We start from the raw sequence: 21531 nt of genomic DNA, 5'->3' as shown, positions 1-21531 counted from the left end.
ATTTGGAATTAACTGCGTCAATGAAAACAATGAATATTTAGTAAATAATAATTGAATTAATTTTAAGTTATAGGGAAAATTGACTTTATGCAACCTATTTTCAAATATGGCAGCATAAATACAGACTTATGTGAATCAGGCTTAATGATAAATGCGCAAAATTTGAAACAGAATTTTTTTAAGGTAATTTATGAATAAAAACTAATATCAAATATAGAAATGTTACTTTGAAGACAAAAAAGGCGATTGTAATTTTGCTAAAAGAAAGTTTGCGCATAAATATAAGCATACGTAAAAAAATAATTCGCGAAAACAATATCTGTTGGGTCGATTAGGATTGACGGCAACTTTATAGTCATGTACTAATGTACTTTGAGTGGGAGTGAAGTCAAGCGAAAGCAAAAATTGATGTTGTATGTCTGTTTCATAGCTAATTTACAGTAGAAATTACTTGTTTAGGGTTTTTAAAATATTGTGATATAGATTTACGGAAATTTATGGGCACGTGTCATTGTTTTATCTAAAGATATAAAACTATCTGTGGCGGCTAGCTGGTGACGTTTCTCTCTGTACCTGTGCCAGTGCCTCGACCTTGCAAGGCCTAAATTGAAAACATGATAGGTTTGTTTCAAGTGTGTACTGTGTGTTATATGTATTTTATACCATTTAATTATTTCAAATAGCTATTAAAACTTTGAGTATATATATAGCATATGTTACTAAATCAACAAAATGAATAACAGTAGTAGAGTATTACAAGAATGTAAACAATTTTAAGCCCCGCCCCACTTTATGACAGCCTAAGAAATACCTAATACATTTCGTAAATAATTGTAGTATTTTGTTCAAAAGACCGTCTGTATTCGAAAATATTGTTAGTGTTAAAATATAAATATCTATGTGTGTGCTAGCAAGATAGTTCTTCAACAAGGTATATAAAAAATTCATTTTATTTACAAGCTATACATCTTTTATTAACTAAAAAGCTATTGTTAAAAGTTAATTGATGACTTGAAAAAATATTTATTTTTTTGTGTTAAGGATTATTCCAATTTAGTTTTATTCAAAGTACAGAAAATTTTTCCATTTTTTAATATATTCATAAATCATAATTTTACTAACAAATTTGTTGATTATGTATATTTGCTAGTATATGGTGTTGGCTAATTACCCAAAACTGATTCATACTTATGTTTACATTAATTAACTAAAACATTACATCCTTTCCTACTTGTAGTAAATATAATGAAATATAATACATACTTGAACACATTGACAATTTGAATTACTAGGTGATGTCATATGAAAAATACTTAATTCAATCTTAGGATAATTTTGACATTCTTCTTAGATAGTTATACTTTCAATAACTCTATCAAAATCATTTTGCGCATTTTAGTTTTACATTCATGTTTTACTTATTTAATTTTTAGAAAAAACTTTCAACGTATTGATCTAGCTGAGACTAACCCCCATTTTTTATAGTATTCTAACTAATGTTTAATTATAGGATGATATAAATCTAAATGAAACCATAATCAATAAAATGTATTTTGTTGATTATATTTATATTGCTTTGAACACAAATATGTACATCTCTTATGTTTTTATGTTTTTGTAATATGTGTACAGATAAAAGGAACAAAACACTTATGTAAAAGTTTCATTATATGTTAAGTCACCTCTAATACACTTTACTATCCAACATTTTTAAATGTAAATGCTCCTGTTGATACCTTTTTTAACCTAATTGCTATATATTTCCTTATTGACAAGTTTTTAAGATATCGTAACCACAGATTGTACATTTAAATTCATATTTCATTATATTCTGCTGCTTCTTTACAATCAGTATCTGGAAATAGTCGACTTTGCTCAGGAAACGATATAATGCTTTGAATTGAAATATGCTTCTCACAATTAGGTATTATCAATTTCCCAGTTTTTGATTGGGTTATCTACGAAAAGTAGCAGAGTGTTTCACAATGACAGTAAAAGTATATATTATGCTAAGTAGCACAGTGAAATATTTGTCTGAATCTCACCATTAGACATAATATATTTAGTATTTTGTTTAGTCTAGTTTGAAGTTCCATAATTGCTTTTTGGAAATTACTTCTAATGCACACATATTGTAATTGATTGAATGGCAAAAAATCGTTCACCTAAATCACAATTATGAATTACTTATAACATAAATTCACTTTTTTTCAATCATCTTTAATGAAATATAATTTCTTTAGGTTGATTAAATTTCACTTATCATTGGGAGCATTTTGAAAAGCATAAATATGAAAAAATTATAATTATATTAAAATATAATATGAAAATCAGTCTAGGGATTTATATTCCTTATCACTGCATTTTTAAATTTATTACCTATACTAAGTAAGTATAGACATTTCTAAATTTAATTTGCAACTTGTACAATGTCAGACTATTTTTTTCAATACTTATATAATATAGGCATCAACCATTAATAAAGCATAAATGTAAGATACAAAATAATTTTTATCAATAAGCATTTTGGGATCACCTTCAATTCTGTATAAATATCTCCAGGATAATTATAATTCTATACATATAGGAAAACATCCAGGTGGAATAATATATAGTTATTGTGTCCGTCACAATCCTGTGTGTATGCAGCCGTCTATACTGATTTAGGCGCTGTTAGCTTAGTGTTCAATGAAAACTAAACCAACAGGCAAAATAAACAGATATTGCACAATACTTAGACTTACAAATAACAAATAAGCCACCAAGTTAAAGCAATTCAACAATGAAATAAGCCATCAGAAGGATACAATGTAAAAGAAACAGCTAGGAAAAATATTTTCACATAGGAAGAAGAATTAACCAAGGAAACTGTATACATAAGAATTGAAAAGCTGAAGGCTTGCTACATATTCAGTCCTCTAGTAGTAACAATAAATCTCAACCAATTAATAATCATGATCTCACAAACTATATACTGAAAAGCAATATCCAGTATTACTAACTGGAGGAAATATAAGAATCAATGTCAGTGATGCAGATGCATCCTAAGGCACTGAATAATCTTCAAAAGTAACAGCTCTGATTTGAAAACAGTTAGGGCAGATTAAGGTAGTTGCAAAAAATTACTCAGATCTCCAAAGATAAACAAATTCTAGAAGACCTAAGAAACAAAAGTTTTAACATAATTGAAGTATACCAGATAATAAGCTGGAAAGATGAAACACCACTTTCAATTTTTACCTTATCTTTTAATAAAGACAGAAATAACAATTAAACGTTTCCACAATGCAAACACTACCAGGAATAGAGGCACAAGCACAGAACTATTCTAAGAGGAGAACAAGATGTGTTAAATGTATCAAAAAACACTTTATCCAATATTGTGATAAACCTAAAAATATAATACCAAAAAAGACTTGCAGAACTGGGCAAACTTGAAAGCAATGAGACCACAATACTCCTGAAATGTATGATACTTCAATGAAATATAAATACTCTTACTAGCAAGAGTTATTATTAACACTAGAAACGTGGATATATGTCTGATATTGGAAACACATTTATTTATATGACTAGAAGGTTATGAAATGTATATGCATTACATAAAATTCAGCACAAAGTAGAGTCAGAGACACGAAAAAATTGAAAGAAGAAATACAAGTGGCTTGTAACTACTTTAAAAAACAAAATTCAAAAAGACTGTACTTAATATATATGCTTTATTGATATTTCTAAAGAAAAAAGATTGCATAAGTTTTATCTTATGTTATTCAGTTCATATTGTGCCACATGTACTTTTTAATCAATTTTAAAAAACAGATCATTCCTAATTGTTTATTCTGGTCACTTTCTTTGCATTGGATTCAATATGATTTTTAACATCACTAGCCCCGTCCTTTCTCAGCATTGTAGCTAAGCTAATCAAAAGCTACAGAATTCCATTTAAAATCAACAAAAGAAAGTTTTGGTTTGAGCAGATATTTGCTGACTGTTTACCTTTTCAAGCATTGACATTAGAATATGATTTTGTGGTTATTCATTAGATCCATTTTTTTTTCAGAAACGGCACTAATGGATAGTAAAGATCTAACAATACTGGGTGTGTTTTGCCTCCGATAGAGCTGAATTCATTTAACAGGTAAGTACTTCCCAGTGGTTGACCGAGTTTTATACAAAAACGTTTATTGTATTCAGTTTACCTTGTAAAATTTGATAATTATTATTTGAAATTTTATTTGACTGGTTTAAACAATTGTACCTAACTGGAAATTTAGGTTGTACTGATCTGTTCTAATTTAAAAATTCTTTTTCACATTGAGGGTACTCGAATCTATTAGCTTCAATTTTTGTTTATCATAATTGATTATTAACATTTCAAAAAGAATTGATTTCTGTCAAATTTGTGAAAATTGGGTCAATACCTAATTTCAAATACATTCTACTAAGTGTCACACATCAAAAATTCAGCTCAACTTCTTTTATTGTCATTGGAAAACAAATATATGGGCATTTCTTTATTGTCACAAAATTGTTAGAGCAAAACCAGAACTAAAGTTAATTTGGAAAAATGAAGTTACATATATCATCTATCCATCTAATTAGCTCCTGCATTTGTTTATTTAAGTATTTCTATCAATTTGACTAGTGAGCTTAAAAGTTCATAGGTTAGCATGAAAATAATATTTTTTCAAAAGAATTTGATTTTATTCTTAAGGTCAGACAAAGTTACTGGGGGCCAGATCTGGACAATACGATTATGTTTAAAGATAGTCGATTAAAATTATACTATTCCTAATTTTTTTACTAATTTTCTATATAAAAATTTTGAATGCTCTTTTAGTCCTTGAAAAGACTCAGTGATATTGTTTTAAGAAAATGTAAACAAAAGGCTTAAAGTCTAACCTAATCAAAAACTTATTTAATTAAAATACTCGGTAATATTAGACTGAAATCGATTTGTTGGTAATATCATGAATTAAATGATAACATTTGCAATAATTTGTATTAACATGGACATGCCAAGTTGAGATGATGGGTAATTTTGCATTAGAAAAAATTTTGAGAAACCACCTGCCAAAATCACTAACATGGTGATAATTTTGACGTCTTCGTTACATTCAACACAATAAGTAAATCCCTTACTATTCGGCTTGGATTGATGAGTCTCTTCAGAAAAAAAATGAAAGAAAAAAGTCTTTTTGAACATGGTTGTTATCTAAGACTACTCTAAATAAGGTCAAGATTTTGACAAGAACTTTAGGTTGAGAAATTATTCCTTCTGGGTTTACACTTGTAATGCTAGTTATTATATTTAGATTTGCATTATGAAAGAATAAATGATATTTTTGCAAATAGAGTTAAATTTTAGTTCTATCATAACTATTTTAACTAATTATTTCAGATATATTTTGTTGGATATTTAATAGAAACACTATATTCTTATGCACGCGTATATATTTTTGTGTTTTCAAAAAACTATATAAAGATAGTTGTTTACTAATGTAAGTTAGGAAGCTATAATACACATATAATCCCAAACTAGAACTGAAATCATTTTCATATTAAGGTCTTCCTTTATTATTTTCCTGCAGTCTCCAACAGGCATTGGGGTTGAAAATATATTCTAAAATAAATATTTTACTTGGTTCTATAGACTATGATAATTGTTGTGATAGTTAAATTAGATTTTTGCTGAGGGCGGTATGAAACAGTATTTTCTAAATAATTTCAAATTATTTGAATTGAAATTTTACAGGTATATTGAATACTCTAGACATATACACACAGAAACATTATTATTTAATACACGATTACATTAAAGCATTGCACCTGGGTTTATTATGAAACTACAGTCATTACACTTAATGGACTATGAAAGTTTTCGGTTTAGGACTGTATCAAGTACTTTTATATGGAACGTTTTAATCATTAACATTATTCAGGCATAATGAATTTTTTGAAGAAATAACTGTAATTTCATTGGTGTACCTAATTGTGCTTATGACTAATTTATGTTTGCATGTTACACTTCAGGGTTAATAAATAACACAGCTTCAAACATGTCTGCTAGTCAACTTTTGGATTCATGTGTGTAAGTATCATTATCATTTTATTCATCATTGTTTATTAGACATTTTTATTCCATTGCTGCTGTTGTATTCAATTTTTCCTACTGTTTTCTATAGAACATTACAGTAGGATAATATAATTATATATTATTTGGGGTGGAGGTATATGAAACACCGTTCACTACTTACTATCAACATTTTGAAATATAATATTATATTATAATACCATACCATATCATAAATAATAACAAGGTCGCTAGATAGAATCATTTCAAAACTAAATTAAATTCATAGAAATTTTTAAAACGAGTATAGTCTTCGTAAATTTCATTTGGACGATGATAGGAAGATGTGTGTATGTTATATTCACTTCACTTCTTGTACAACATTTGAGTTCAGTTAAATAACGTGTGGCCTTTTTGAAATTTGATTGCTACAAAAGTTTGCCGAGGACCAATAATTTTTATTCTTTGGATAATTGTAGTAAAATATCCAATATAAACGTTTTGGATAGCTTGTAGAGATATACTTAGGATATTGTTCAATGTAATATGACTAAAATAATACGAGAGTTTCTACTTAAGTTTTGAGATATGGCAACACTGATGTGAATATGTCAAATTGTCATCATGAGGTTCAACATTTTTAATGGTTGACGTACTAGAACGTTTATCTTGATCAAAAATGGAATTAAATCGCGAACATTATCGTACTTGATATTTTCGTGTGATGATTTTCTATGACATTCGACGTAGATTAAACCAACAGTAGTGTCAATTCGCTTCGATTTTTGGTGATGTAACACCATCTCGAACCACTGTGCTTCGCTGGTTTTCGAAATTCAATCGTGGTCTCACTTCGCTACAGGATAAATTTCGTGAAAGTCGTCCAAAATCGGCTGTTATATGAAAAAATATGTACGTACACTGATATTACAAAACCGTCTTTAGACATACCGTGAGAATGAAGGATACTTGGGCATTAGTTCCACTCACAAACATTCAATATTACATAAACATTTGGCTGTCAAATAGATTTGTTCGCGTTGAATACCGCATAATTTGTCAATCGCTTAAAAAAAGCTCGTGTTGATTGGTGCAAAGAAATGATGGACAAATTCAATCGCAGTGCTTCAAAAGGTGTGTATAAAATCGCGACAGGCAACGAATCTAGGATCTATGCGTATGAATCCGAAACTAAACAACAATCGTCAGTATGGGTCTTTCAAGACTAGCCAAATCCAACCAAAGTTTTCGCGCACGAAGCAAATGGTCGCTTGTTTTTTTTTGAAGACGAATCATTCTCCACCATGACAATGCGAGCTTTCACATATCAGTTCAAACAAAAACGTTTTCGAACAGTCAAAACATCGGTTTGATGGGCGATCCGCCGTACAGTCTTTGTTTGGCACCCAATTATTTCTTGTTACTCCAACAGATCAAAAATAAATTGGGAAGTCAACGTTTTTCTATGCCTGAAGATATTTGCAAAAAATATGTTTTGGCGGTACCTCAATCGGAATGCAAGAAATGCTTCGATAATTGGTTCAAACGCATACAAAAGTGTATTGATCTCAATGGAGAATATTTTGAAAAACAATAAATCCATATCCAGTTATAAATATGTTTTTTATCTATCTATCTCAAAACTTGAATAGCAAACCTTGTACATTAATATAAAGCTACTATGTGAAATTGGGAAAATTTTTCGGGAATACTTAGATCCTACTTAAGTCTATTACATTAATATACAATATTGTTACAAAAGTACTCTTGAAGTTTTGGATTAATTAGAAATGTGTTATAGATATAAAATATTTATATTAGTTATTGTAAAATTTGACTTGAATTCAATCAAAGAGCATCAATTTTTATAAAACTTTATTATAATTTCGTAATCATTCATATTTTTGTTTTATTACATATTTAGTACTGAAATCCCATTAGATAGCACTTCGTATACTTTATTGAATAATGACTCAATTTTCTAAACATACTTACCTAAGCATACCTAACCTAACATAACTAAGCAACTAAGCACAACTGCATTTATATAAGATGTTAATAATTAGTAAGTACCATTCATAACCGTTCCTAACTATAAGCTGACTAAAGTTAGAAGTGATGGTAATAAATATTACTTAAATATTTTATTTATCATTGATTTCATATTCATATATTATTTGGATTATAAGTTTCCAATTAAGTAGGAACTTTCTAAACCTGAATTTAACCTTACCGTCTGAATATCTGCAATTGTATCAAATGTGCCAATCTGTTGAGATCTATACTTTTCACAACTTTAAGTTCAACTTCCTCTTTACTTCCAGATTATCTACTGCTTCTCTAAGCTTGCCCAGCCAAATCTTATCGGAAGTAAATAAAAATATTAATATTGACAATTTTTCAATAATTCATCTCACCACAAACTGTTGGTCTTTTAGTCCGCCTTAAAGTCAAACTGATATCCATCGATTTTATTTATTGTTATTTCTTTTATTCTATGTTTAATAACTTCCCCTCTATCCATAATTTGCATTGGTATTTTCTTCGTTATTGTGACTCTTATATTTCAACTTTCTGGCAGAATTTTTGTTTTCCAGCTCATTTATAATGCTTCATTGCTTCATACCTACTATATTTGAACAATTCCATGACGGTCCCATTTCTTCTTGAGCTTCATAATTTTTTATTGCATTCTGTGTAGCTAGCAATACTTCATTGAAAAATTCATTGTTTTTTCATAGATTATTGTTGTTTTAAGTAGTATTATCCTCTTTTGTTTTTTCGGTTTTCTTTACAATGTTTCCATCTTTGTTTCTACAATCTCATCTATTTGGTTCAGTTCTAAAATATGTGGTTCTTTCCATTATCCATTGTGCAACTATATTAATTTAACCAGATCACTTTACTACTTTAATAACCCGCTTCTAAGCAAATGCTGATATTTCATAATTACTGAGTTTCATAATACCTGGGCTAACCAATACATTGTGTACAAACTCGCGGTATAAGTTGACAAGTCTGAAGTTGAGGGATACCTGCAGTAAATATTCGAATACGAGGTGTTGATTAAATATTTGCGCTTAAGAAAGTTAACCCCAATGCAAATTCAGATTTCTTCAAGTTCAAGTTTAATGTAGTAGACAGTCGTGCACAGGCGCTCATGCAGGTGGAGCACCTACAACCTCTACCAACACAAAAATGTTAAAAAAGTTCATGAACTCGTGTTGTAAGATCAACCTCGGACAAAGAGTTTAGTTAAAATAGATGAGTCATGAGTAACCTGCGCAAAAGGATTTTCTGGCATCTGGATAAGGCACCCAGTCACAGGCCAGTCATTGCAATAGCCACAAAAGCTCATGCAGACTTCGAATTAGTTGAGCAATAGCCAGATTCTAGAGATTTAGCGCCCAGCGATTACTGTATCTTTCCGTAACTTAGAAAGCACTTGCGTGGTCAACGATTTTCTTATAATAATGAAGGCATGTGGGGCGCATTAGAAAAACTAGAACACCGATGACAAAAAAGGTTTTAACATTAATAAAGAATATATCGAAGAATAAAAATGATATATTTGTCATTTTTTTGTAAATAGGTCAGGGGTGGAGCAAAAGTATCATCCTTTGCAACGGAGAGGTCCACTTTAATTGCACATTCGAATTTTATGAGCTTAGCTCGATTCATCAGTAGCATTCTAACAGAAGTAGAAGTCCTATTTTCAATAGCTTACATATATAGTAGATTCTTGCAAATGCCCCTATTTTTTGTCATTAGAAGAGATAATTTAAGTGAGCAGAGATCATTTTTATTTCAGTTAGATCATTTTATATTTATGTACTGTTACATATTTTTTGATAAGGATGTGATTGATAGAATATTTATATATAAGTATTGATGAATCTGATAAAACATATTTTTTAGATTCTCAGTAAACCGACAATATTTCAAACCCCCCATTAAAGAATCATTACGGTTTATATAAACATACATCCACAAAGATAAGATAATCTGTTAATACATTTGCTTAGCACCAGTCGACTTGATATTAAAACTAACCAGTCCAAACTGAATACAATAAATCAGTGAAATAGAAGATTTAAATACAAAAATGCAAATCACAATTATTTTAAAAAAATTTTACACATTCCACAAGCTCTTAATCACTTGATTAGATCAGCAAGTTGTGTTTCAATTGAACTCTTGCACTTTGGTTAATTAATAACATTTTTGTAAGTACCTTAATTCTAAGAATGCTTATATAGTATGAAGTGGTAAATACGGGGCTTATTTAATAGTTGCTTTTGTTTACAATAATTTGTTGTAAAATTAATGGCTTAGATTCGAGTCAATTTTGTTTGTAACTTAAAAAATCATAAATTTAAAACGATATTTAATATAGGTTAATATTTTGAATAATTTTAAAATGAAAAATCATATAAATGAGGATATAATGTTTACATTCTTGAATACAAAAAAATATATCAGGTTAGTTTTAAAACATACTAAAATCTATTTCTTTGTATTCTTGCCTGTAACAAGCCTTTGATTTTATGTACCACATTTTCCAAAAAAATAACATACAGTACTGAATATGTATAATAATAGGTAAAAAAATGAAGAAAAAAAAATACTGAGACTCTAAGCTTACTAACATACCTACATACTAATAATCATAAACTAAAACCTACTAATATTTGGTGTAACATACAAGAAAAATATGTCCTAAATTATACACAAAGATCATGAAATAGAGTAGGTAATCATTTATTTACGTGTTGAGAGCTTATTTTTGTTGTTTAATTGTACTGACGGTGGTGAATGAACTAGAAACGTAATATTTGATTACATTATATATTTTTTTGTCTTTTGTTAGGTTGACCGACATATTTTTTGTTATTTCTAAAAAACTCTAGTATATATCATGAGGTGAAGCATTACTTTCTTTTAATGTTAAGAGCAGGATATCTTAGTCAAATTTGATAAAGTTTCAAATAGGTGAAAATACTAATAAGGCGATTTACTTTTATTTGTATATTTAAATGTAATTTTATTTAATGATTTTTAAAAAAAAACTGTCAGAATTCGAACAATCAAAGATTCACGCTTCATTTGGTGAATTTAAAAAAAATAAAAAAATTTAAATATTAATCACATCATAATTTGTATGAAGACTTTTCAATGGTTTTAATGTTTATTTTCCTTAAGAAGTATATCTACTTGGTATATTTATATCCATTAATTATATTTTTTGTATAATTTTGAATTATTTCAAAAAATTTTTGCTTTATATATATATATATATATATATATATATATATATATATATATATATATATATATTCAGTCTGCTATATTTGGCTGGGATATTCTGCAAATGCATGTATTGTTTTAAGATAGTTTTAATTGCTTGGCTAAAAAATTGTATGCTTTTATCATGGCAGCTTGGTCAATAGGAGGGTGGAACAAAGAAGGGAACATAGCATCACTCACACTGAAATTACCCAAAGGTAGGCTCCTGTTTCGCTCTCATTTCATTATCATTTGATGTTCAAAAATGGTTAAGAATTAAAAATAATGACCATACAGTACTTGCTCTAATTTGAAACAGAAATACTTCAAGTAGATTTTTATTCTTACTGTGTGAACAATTTCCGTTTTATACACTACTATCTTTTAATTGTTATTGCTTACGTCGTCAATATATGAGAATTGTAAATCAACAGAGTATTTATGAAGGTCTCGTTTCGTTTGGAGTGTGTGTAAATTTAATAGTGTAAGTTTAAGAAGATTTGAATGAATAATAAATTAAAAATTATTAAATATATTTCCTAATCCAGAAACTCTTACTAAAATAATCTCAAACCGGACAACCTTTCAATGTCACAATTCTATATAATAGCTTCAGTAATTTGGTGAATCAAGTTTTAAATTTGACGGCTATCTAAATTCTATTCCACGTGTTAATCATACTAGTTGTGGAACAATATTTTATTCATCACCAATTACAGTAGTTTTATTGTCTCCAATGTACATTCTTTGGCGATCCCTATAACGCTCCATTCGACGTTACCATTATTGAAACCAGTGATAGAAGTTCTCTTCTGTTACGTGGTTGAGAAACACTGTCTCTCCAACGCTGACTTGACTGAAATAGTAGAAGGTCACAGGAGATAATATAGGACGAAAGTGATTGATTTTCGAACATTTTAATGATACTTTATTTTTGCAACTAACTCTTACATTGACAAGGCAGTGCATTATTCACAAATAAGGTTATCTTCTCATACATTCAATCAGTATGTGGACCAACAGTTTGAGTTTGAGGGCCTCGATTGTCATCACTCGTTTTTTTTTAACCGTTTGAACCACTTGTGTGGGATAAACTTTCATATCATATGACTTTTTTCTCTTTTTGAAACTCATGCCCATTGAAGCCATAATAAATAATTTGCTTAAGATACTGAAGGCCATCTCAACGGACGCTTACAACTATATGAAAAATGAAATAGAATGAAAATGAAATAGAAATGAATAAATCATAAATTGAAATAAATACAACCAATAAGATTCCGAAAATAATTTCAAATTGAGGGTTAGCATCAATTTTAAAAACCACATTTTAGACAGCTGCTTACATATGAATCTGAATAAATGAAACTACTAATTAGAAAAGAAGATATTTTATTTAATAGCTGACTGCAGATTGGGCTCATAAGCTCTACATTCCTTTATTAATATAAATGAATATCCTCAAAGTCAGAAATAACATCTTCACGTGCTATATGCTCCAACTATCATTGAATTTCGTTCACAGATCTCGTGTTTGGAAGCCAATAAAAATGATACATCTCTCTATACATACGAGTATTGACTTTATATCCAATATTTATATACTATACAGCTTGTCATTAAAATGAAAATGCATACACTGCCAGTACAGTGTGGAAAAGTTAAATAGAATAAATTCATTATTGAAGGTACTGTTCATATTTATAAAAATATCGTCAACTTTGAATTATGAATTAAGGAGAATATATTAAAAAATTCTTAGCCTACTATAGAACCAAACAAAATTTTAAAATTTCAAAATATTTTATTACTCAACATATTCTCCTCTTAATTGGATACATTTATTACAGCGAACCTGCAACGTCTCTAAACCTTTCAAAAACATGTTTCTTCTTGCTCTGCAAACCAGACCTCCACAGCTTTTATTACCTCCTCGTTGGAAGAAAATTTACGACCTTTTAAACTTTTCAGTTGAGGAAAGAGATGATAGTCGGACGAAGCCAAATCTAGTAAATAAGGGGGGTGTTCTAGTAATTCAACCCTAAATCACGAATTTGTTGCATGGCAACATGAGATTTGTGTGCAGGGGCATTGTTCTGCAAAAACAAAACACCTTTGGATAGCTTTCCGCGTCTTTTCTCTTAAATTTTTTCCCCGAAGAGTGGTCAGGAATGTCGAATAGTAACCTACAGTTATTGTTCTGCCCTTATCCAAAAAATCAATCATGATTACTCCATGGCAATCCCAAAAAACCGATGCAAGAACTTTTCCAGCAGACTTTGGACACGAAACTTCTTAGGTGTTGGAGAAACAGAGTGTCGCCATTCCATCGATTGTTGCTTTGCTTCTGGATCGTAGAAATGTACCCAAGTCCCATCCCTAGTAACAATTCGGTGTAAGAAGTCTACATGGTTTTCAAATCGAGCACAGATAGAACGCGATGCTTCTACCCTTGCACGCTTTTGGTCAACATTCAAACATTTGGGGATTCATTTTGCAGCAATTTTTCTCATGTCCAAATTGACGTGATCTATATGATGAACGCGTTCGTTTGAAATATTCAGTGTTCAGATATCCGTTTTAGCCCAATTCGATGGTCTGATAAAATCATGCATCGATATTTTCGGGGGATTGACACAGAAACTGGCCTTCTCGATCGGTCATAATCTTCAATGGAAAATTTACCTCTTTTGAAGCTTGCAGACCAATTTTTCACTGTCGCATACGAAGGACATTGATCACCAAGGGTATTAAGTATATCTTCGTAAATCTGCTTACCTCTTAACCCTTTTAAATACAGGTACTTGATGATGGCTCGATACTCCAATTTTTCGATTTTCACAATTTCGATGGACATCTTTTTTTTTAATTTATTGCGTAACTCTGGTTTACTTTTTTGACGAAAAAATTTACACTGACACTTCTAATAAGTTATTGTTCGTTGCTATGTTAACACTGAACTTTTAGATTGCAGTTGAACGTTACACAGATCTATATCAGTGTACAAGTAGCATTTGATGTTCTGGATGCTCGCATGATGAGGGTTTTCCTTAAACTCGAGTAACAAGTTATTAAGAGTAACACCTAATGTGTTATCATCAGTCAGTATGTTGGCAGCTTCTTTTTTATATACCTAACAGGATATAAACTGGCGAAACTCCTTATCTATTAATAAATATTTGCTTATTGGTATATAAGCGGCAAATTAGAAACTTTATAGTATTTCATACATATCTGTTATCTAAGCATGTTCTTGAATTCAAAATAATTAAAAGTGCATCATACGAGGGCGGTTTGAAGGAAGAGTCACATTTGAGAGATCGACCACAATATATGATTATGTTGTTAAGTTCCGCCATGTTTTCTGGTGTTATCTGTCAAAATTTTGTAAAGATTTAATGGATGAGTTTTGATACTCATATATTATATTCTGATTTCCCATTGTAGGAATATAGGGTATTATTAAACATTTTTTACGTAGACTAAAGTTTCTTTGAATGAAAGTACTAGTCCCATTGAATGATTTGTGAGTTCTCGCCCATATGAACTAGTCCAGAAATTTTTAATACAATTCGTGCCATTGTACTTAGCGAACGTCGAATAAAAGGTTAAGTATAAAAAAGCTGTATCCTACGATTGCCTAAATCTGGCTCGCATTAAAAATTCAATTGTTTGGATATCTTCAAACATAATCCAAGACCATTTTCCGTTTATATATCACACGATAACTGTGCTGTGTTGCTAACACCTTTTGATGCCAAACTTGAGAAAAAATAACCGCATTTGTTAAAGAAAAGAGTTTTATCTCATTACGACGATGCACCTGTCCATTCTTCCGTTATTGTTACAGAAAAATTAGCCTAACTGTGTTCCGATTCCTTGCAGATATTGTAAATATATTTATAATGGATAGGAAGTAAAAAAAGCATTGTTATGATTTTTCTTTACTTTCTCATCAATAACTGAAAGGAAAATAAGGTTATTTTATTATTTATAACAAGTCTATACTTCCAACTTATAAAATCGGAGATTTGCACTTGTCATTCGAATGGGTTGAACATTATGAGACTTTACGTTGAAGAACAATAACCGAAATAATTATTCCATCGAATTTTCAGTATGTATAACTAAGCTTAAATTGAAATAGTTTTCGATTCCTACGTTCATGACTTTTGTAATTGATATCCGAAACTGAGTCAGGGAAACGTAAACACGTTTCTATTCAGAGATAGTGTATTAATCAATTTTCCATTATTTATAACCTTCGCAGAGTATTTGGTTTCTTCAACTTGCGATTTAGTTTGAAATAAGTGCTATTTTGTTAACATAATCTTTATATTTCGCAATACTTAACAATTATAGTGAAAAATAAGTTTAAACTATAAAAATATATAATGAACGTATGTTTTGTTTGTGCATTAGACAGTAATTTTGGTTTTATTAAAGACGAAATTATGTAATTTAGTTCCATTTCAGATTCAATAGCCTAATTGGTTTGTTTTGTATTACAATTATAAAGTGCTTTGATAAGTGGAAAGTTGGCAACTTTACTTCATATTTTAATCGTACTAATCTAGTTATATAGTTGGGTTGCCTCATAAACAACTTTAGAAAACAATACGAAAACGCCTATGTCAAAAACTACAAAATATTCCAAATTATTCTTTTGGAACATCATATTCAATATTATGATGTAGGGTTTACCTTATTTGATTGTTTGACACATCACTCTATATCCATTAGTTGTTGTGTCATTATCTAAAGCTCGGCATTATAAAAGTTCAGCCATATCCAATCCTTGAGATTTCACATACAAAGGTGTTGAATATAGTCTTATTTCTTTCATTTTCAACTGTCCCAAATTAACATGTTATATATCATAGTAACAAATCGCAATCATATTCATTTTGTATTATTTTTAGGAGAATATTACAAGAACAGGGTCCCGATATGCAGCATTACAAGTAAGTTCAAGCTGCATGTATATTGGTTTTTGTTTGTAATAAATTATATTGACTACTGCTTTCTACTAATAATGATATTATATATGTTTCACAGAGGTCCAGACGCATCAAGCACTTTAAGCGACGGTGTTTATCACCCACATAGTAATGGACAGTCGGAACATTCTCCAAATTCAAGCCACATGTCTGTACACAGTGATGAACCATTAGTAAGAACTCAAAAACAACAAACCACTCAACAAGTGACAACTGTGACGAAAGTTGTTCGCGAAGTGCAGCAGTTAGAAGATCAAACAGGGGAATATATACCTGTATCTTTGGGATCTTATTCCCATCCGTCTCAATACGTTGACTATATTGAACAACCACCCCATCATATGTATTCTCAATATCATCAACATCCACACTATCAAGATTATGACCACTTTCCCAACCCCTATGGTGCCTATATGGGCTATTCAGCAGGAACTGAGAGACCAACAACCCCTCCTAGTCCTAGTGAACACAGTGGTGACCCTTCTCCGTTACCTTTAACATCTCAACCCAATGTTGCATATGTAGGAGCAGGATATGACGAACTTCCTGAACATTATAGAGTCACTCCATCTCCTGGAGGGCCAATAGGTATAGATCCTTACCAAGATGATTCTGGTGTTGTTTATGGTTATGTGTCACCTTCCCCATATGGCACTGCGCCAAGTCTTTCTCGTCCTTATGTAGATAGTATTAATGGACCTGTACCAGTAGGAACATCTATGAGATTGTTTGAAGATGAAGATCTTCAAAAGCATGTTGGTAAGATGTCTTTACATGGCCACAATGTTGGATTAACCCACGATAGGGCACATACTATGGCTTCTCCTGGTAGTATTGGTGGAGATGAAGATCAGAGGGGAATGCGCTGGCGTGACCCTAATCTTACTGAAGTCATCGGGTTTCTGAATAACCCCAATAATGTGATCAAGGCCAATGCGGCAGCCTATTTGCAACATTTGTGTTACATGGATGATCCCAACAAGCAAAAAACGAGAGCTCTTGGTGGTATACCCCCTTTAGTTAAATTATTAAGTCATGACAGTATTGAGGTTTATAGGAATGCTTGTGGAGCTTTGAGAAATTTATCTTATGGCAGGCAAAACGATGAAAATAAGAGAGCTATAAAAAATGCGGGTGGTATACCTGCTTTAATAAGTTTGTTAAGAAGGTCAAACGAAGTAGATATAAAAGAACTTGTTACTGGTGTCATTTGGAATATGTCTTCATGTGAAGATTTGAAAAGGAATATCATAGATGATGGTGTAGCTACTATTGTTACTTACATTATAATTCCACATTCTGGATGGGATCCACAAGGAAACCATGGAGAGACATGCTGGTCAACAGTATTTAGAAATGCATCAGGTGTTCTAAGAAATGTTAGTTCAGCTGGAGAATATGCAAGAAAAAAACTAAGAGAATGTGAAGGATTAGTTGATGCATTACTTTTTGTTGTACGCTGTGCCATAGATAAGTCAAATATAGGCAATAAAATTGTAGAAAATTCAGTGTGCATTCTTCGTAATCTATCGTATCGATGTCAGGAAGTAGAAGATCCAAATTACGACAAAAATCCTCTACCAACACAAACTAGAGTGGCAGCTAACTCTTCAAAAGGTGAGTTTGCATTTATAATTTGATTTTTCTTCACTTGAAGGGATTTTTTCGAAACTGAAAAATTTTAATAATTGATATTTAAATGAAAACCAGAATTACAGTGGGAATACATTATAATGATTTTACAAATATAAATGAATTTCCTACAACCCGTGTCTATTAATTTTTTCTATGGGTAGCTCTTTTTTTTGTTCAAGGCGATGGTATCAGAAACTTTTTCTCTTTGAGTTCTGGCACTAATTGTTACAGATATATAAATTCTACTATATTTGTGAATTATTTTGTAATGTATTTATTAACAAGAATTAGTAATTTTGACTGATTTATTTAAATATGAAGAGTTACATACTTTATATATTTTTATTATCAATTTTTTAATATATTGCTGCTAACTGACATTAAATTTTTACATGGAATTATATATTCTATTCTAATTTCCTCAAAATTTGACGTATATCTCGACACATGGATAATTGTTCTTTTGATTTGTATCATTGAATAATTACACTGTCTTTGAGCTTATAATCGGTTCCATATTCTAGAATTCTTCACTTCTTTCCCCAAAAACGAAATACCTCCGTCCTCTTCAACGCTAAACTCTTCTCAAGAGCAAACTCAAAAAACTTCTAAAAGCGAACTTAAAAAACTTCTAATGATGAAACTCAATGAACATTCAAAGAGAGAGATTGTTTTTCCATTTTTATATGTTCCTATCGATTCCTTCTTATAACTAGAATCTTTTTTACAACAATCAAATATCTTTATCGAAACCACAGATATGGACTTAATTATTAATAAATTTTTCAGTTCTAAAATAAATGGTGAGTCTTTTGATTCACTGTCTTTCAAAGTGGTTTACATATTATACCGTCACATATTTTGTTAATATTTTAAATATTCATTTAAGACATATTTTATAATTGATTTATAGTTAATTATATATATATATATATATATATATATATATATATATATATATATATATATATATATATATATATATATATATATATATATATATATATAGCTTCCAAATGATGCTAAGAATAAAGAAATAGTGAAATTATTATTCTTTTCAGGTGAAAATTTGGGGTGCTTTGGTGGCAGCAAAAAGAAAAAAGATAATCAAACCTCAGATTCAAAAGAAAACAATTTTACCTCTGGTGCTCCAGGTGGCATGTCCAGTGTAAGTACTAGAGGTGATCCAGTGAGAGGTATGGAACTGCTTTGGCAACCTGAAGTTGTACAATCCTATTTAGCTCTCCTACAAAGTTGTTCAAATCCAGAAACTTTAGAAGCCGCTGCTGGAGCCCTTCAAAATCTGGCAGCTTGCTATTGGCAACCAAGTATAGAAATACGAGCAGCTGTGCGTAAAGAAAAAGGTCTCCCAATATTGGTAGAGCTCCTTCGTATGGAGGTTGATAGGGTAGTGTGTGCAGTGGCAACAGCACTAAGAAATCTCGCTATTGATCAACGTAATAAGGAACTCATAGGGAAATATGCTATGAGAGACCTTGTTCAAAAACTTCCATCTGGAAATACTCAACATGATCAAGGTACTTCTGATGATACTATAGCCGCTGTTTTAGCCACTTTGAACGAAGTTATCAAGAAAAACGCAGAATTTTCGAGATCTCTTCTTGAAGCAGGTGGTGTTGAGAGACTGATGACTATTACTAGGCAACGACAAAAATATACTCCAAGGGTACTAAAATTCGCTGGACAAGTTCTCTTCACTATGTGGCAGCACCAAGATTTAAGAGATGTTTATAAGAAACATGGTTGGAAAGAACAGGACTTTGTTACAAAAACTGTAGCGGCCCGAAATGCTGGTCCCAATTCACCAAACAACGCAAACAGCACTTTAAACCGCCCAATGGCATCGCAGAGTGGCACAAGATATGAAGATAGAACAATGAAACGCACCACCCCCGGCAACAGGAGCGCTGGTGTCTTCCAAAGGGTAATAAATAATATTTTCAATTTATGATTGATTATTTAAAAAACAGGGTATTTTTTTGCAAATTTTGAAACAGCATTCTGCTTGATATAATTTATCCCTAGTATTAAAAGGTGTTTACATTAGAATTTCTTAAGTCATTCCAAATAGTTTTTGTTTTCACTTGCCCAAAGAAGCTCGAGAAATTCATTTTCGTATTTAATTATATAATTATCTACTTTTCCAAATGCTATAATGAAATATATTATAATAAAAATTATATTACAATTATCATACATCTTCTAATCCCCAAATGCATCACGATATAGAAATAAAAAGTAAAAAATTGAGACAAGAAGCAAGTTTACGATCACATATTAATTATTGGTAGCCAAATGCCACAGTAAGATATTTGGAAATTTCACAACTTTTTATTGAAAGCAGATTAGACTGAAATTTATTTTTAGATATAGAAAACATTTTTCTGAGTAAAGGATGTAAGCTTGGTGGTTGTGGTGATCGAAGAGGGAGTATTATGTATTTCTAAGTATTTATAACTTTTGATATTAGATAATTTAATGAAACTCCTATATATTTTTAGGAGAATGACATTCCAACGGCAGATATGCCGTATTCAGACAACCAAGCTGGTTTAGGACGATCGTATCAATCAGGTCCAGGTCCAAATCCACCTCCAGTTAGTCACTAAGAATGCAGGCCAAGTGCACAACCCTACACATCCGTGTCAATTGATTGCGTTTGGTGAAGGAGTTGCTCAAATTAGCAATATGATATCGAAGTTTTGCTGTACCGGTTGTAATATAAAATAAAATGTTTTCAGTCTCGATGACCTAAGCCTCTGGTAACCCTCGTGTAATTTCTCCATATTTATATTTGAGAAGGAAATATTAAACATAGTCACTTCCTCACTCGCATTTGCCTATTATTTATCTATGGTTAGTGGTAATATTCATAGAAAACATATTATAATAATGCGGTTATACATACCTTTAAGCTTCATTTGCTTCAAAAAATGAACAATATACTTAGTATTCCGATTATTTTTGCTTATCAATATTTTCCTTTGGATGAAGGCGTTCTAACACCATGTTTGGAGGATTTCAGTATGAAAACATGAAGTAACAAAACTATTTCATTTATAGCAAGAAATTATTTCATTTTGCATTGTTTCTGACATTAAAATATGTTCATTTGCTTCAATTTCTTCAAATCAAATTTTTAAGTATCTGCGATGATTTAAATAACATAATGTATCGAAAGATTCATAAATAAATCAATAAACTGCAACAAGTGAAACAAAATCCATAGCAGTTGTGAAAACAATTACCCATATATACAAAATATATCTTGATTAGATACTACCAAAAGTACTCTTCACCAACCCATACTTTTTATTCATCCTATATTTTTATTTTCCCATCGACGTTTTTTTAACTATTTTCATATTTCTACAAAATCGATTCCGGATGACTAACACGAGAAGTAAAGCTTCATATTAATTGCAGTATTTTTTAGTTCTAGATTAAAGTGAATTTTTACAAATCAATGATAATAAACATAAAACAGTTCTGTTCTGATTGAATTTTTAAAGAACC

At 30.6% G+C, this 21531-nt stretch overlaps 1 protein-coding gene across 14 annotated transcripts; it reads left to right on the top strand.

Annotated features, from left to right (window-relative positions):
- The first annotated feature begins 347 nt into the window (after nucleotides 1-347).
- On the top strand, nucleotides 348-20850 carry LOC130895698 (catenin delta-2). Of its 14 annotated transcripts, none has more exons than XM_057803190.1 (8): nucleotides 348-621; nucleotides 4061-4138; nucleotides 6034-6091; nucleotides 11512-11577; nucleotides 16282-16323; nucleotides 16418-17976; nucleotides 19056-19939; nucleotides 20517-20850. In XM_057803190.1, the coding sequence occupies exons 3-8, from the start codon at nucleotides 6060-6062 to the stop codon at nucleotides 20622-20624; spliced, it is 2691 nt and encodes an 896-aa protein (XP_057659173.1). In that variant the 5' UTR covers nucleotides 348-621; nucleotides 4061-4138; nucleotides 6034-6059; the 3' UTR covers nucleotides 20625-20850. The 14 variants fall into 14 exon arrangements, with proteins under 14 accessions (XP_057659173.1, XP_057659156.1, XP_057659238.1 ...); XM_057803173.1 differs by having other exon boundaries at nucleotides 348-632; XM_057803181.1 differs by lacking the exon at nucleotides 348-621 and adding an exon at nucleotides 627-931.
- The last annotated feature ends 681 nt before the right edge of the window (nucleotides 20851-21531 follow it).

This window comes from Diorhabda carinulata, chromosome 1, assembly GCF_026250575.1.
Source record: "Diorhabda carinulata isolate Delta chromosome 1, icDioCari1.1, whole genome shotgun sequence".
Taxonomy (NCBI): Eukaryota; Metazoa; Arthropoda; class Insecta; order Coleoptera; family Chrysomelidae; genus Diorhabda; species Diorhabda carinulata.
Note: the sequence above shows the minus strand (reverse complement) of the source record. Positions and strands in the feature narration are given on the sequence as shown.

Bases quoted from the DNA above. Each gene is read 5' to 3' on its own strand.
- LOC130895698 (XM_057803190.1), top strand. From the start codon at position 6,060: ATGTCTGCTAGTCAACTTTTGGATTCATGTGT. The intron at 11,578-16,281 runs GTAGGCTCCTGT...TATTATTTTTAG, and splicing joins CACACTGAAATTACCCAAAG to GAGAATATTACAAGAACAGG. The intron at 17,977-19,055 runs GTGAGTTTGCAT...TATTCTTTTCAG, and splicing joins GGCAGCTAACTCTTCAAAAG to GTGAAAATTTGGGGTGCTTT.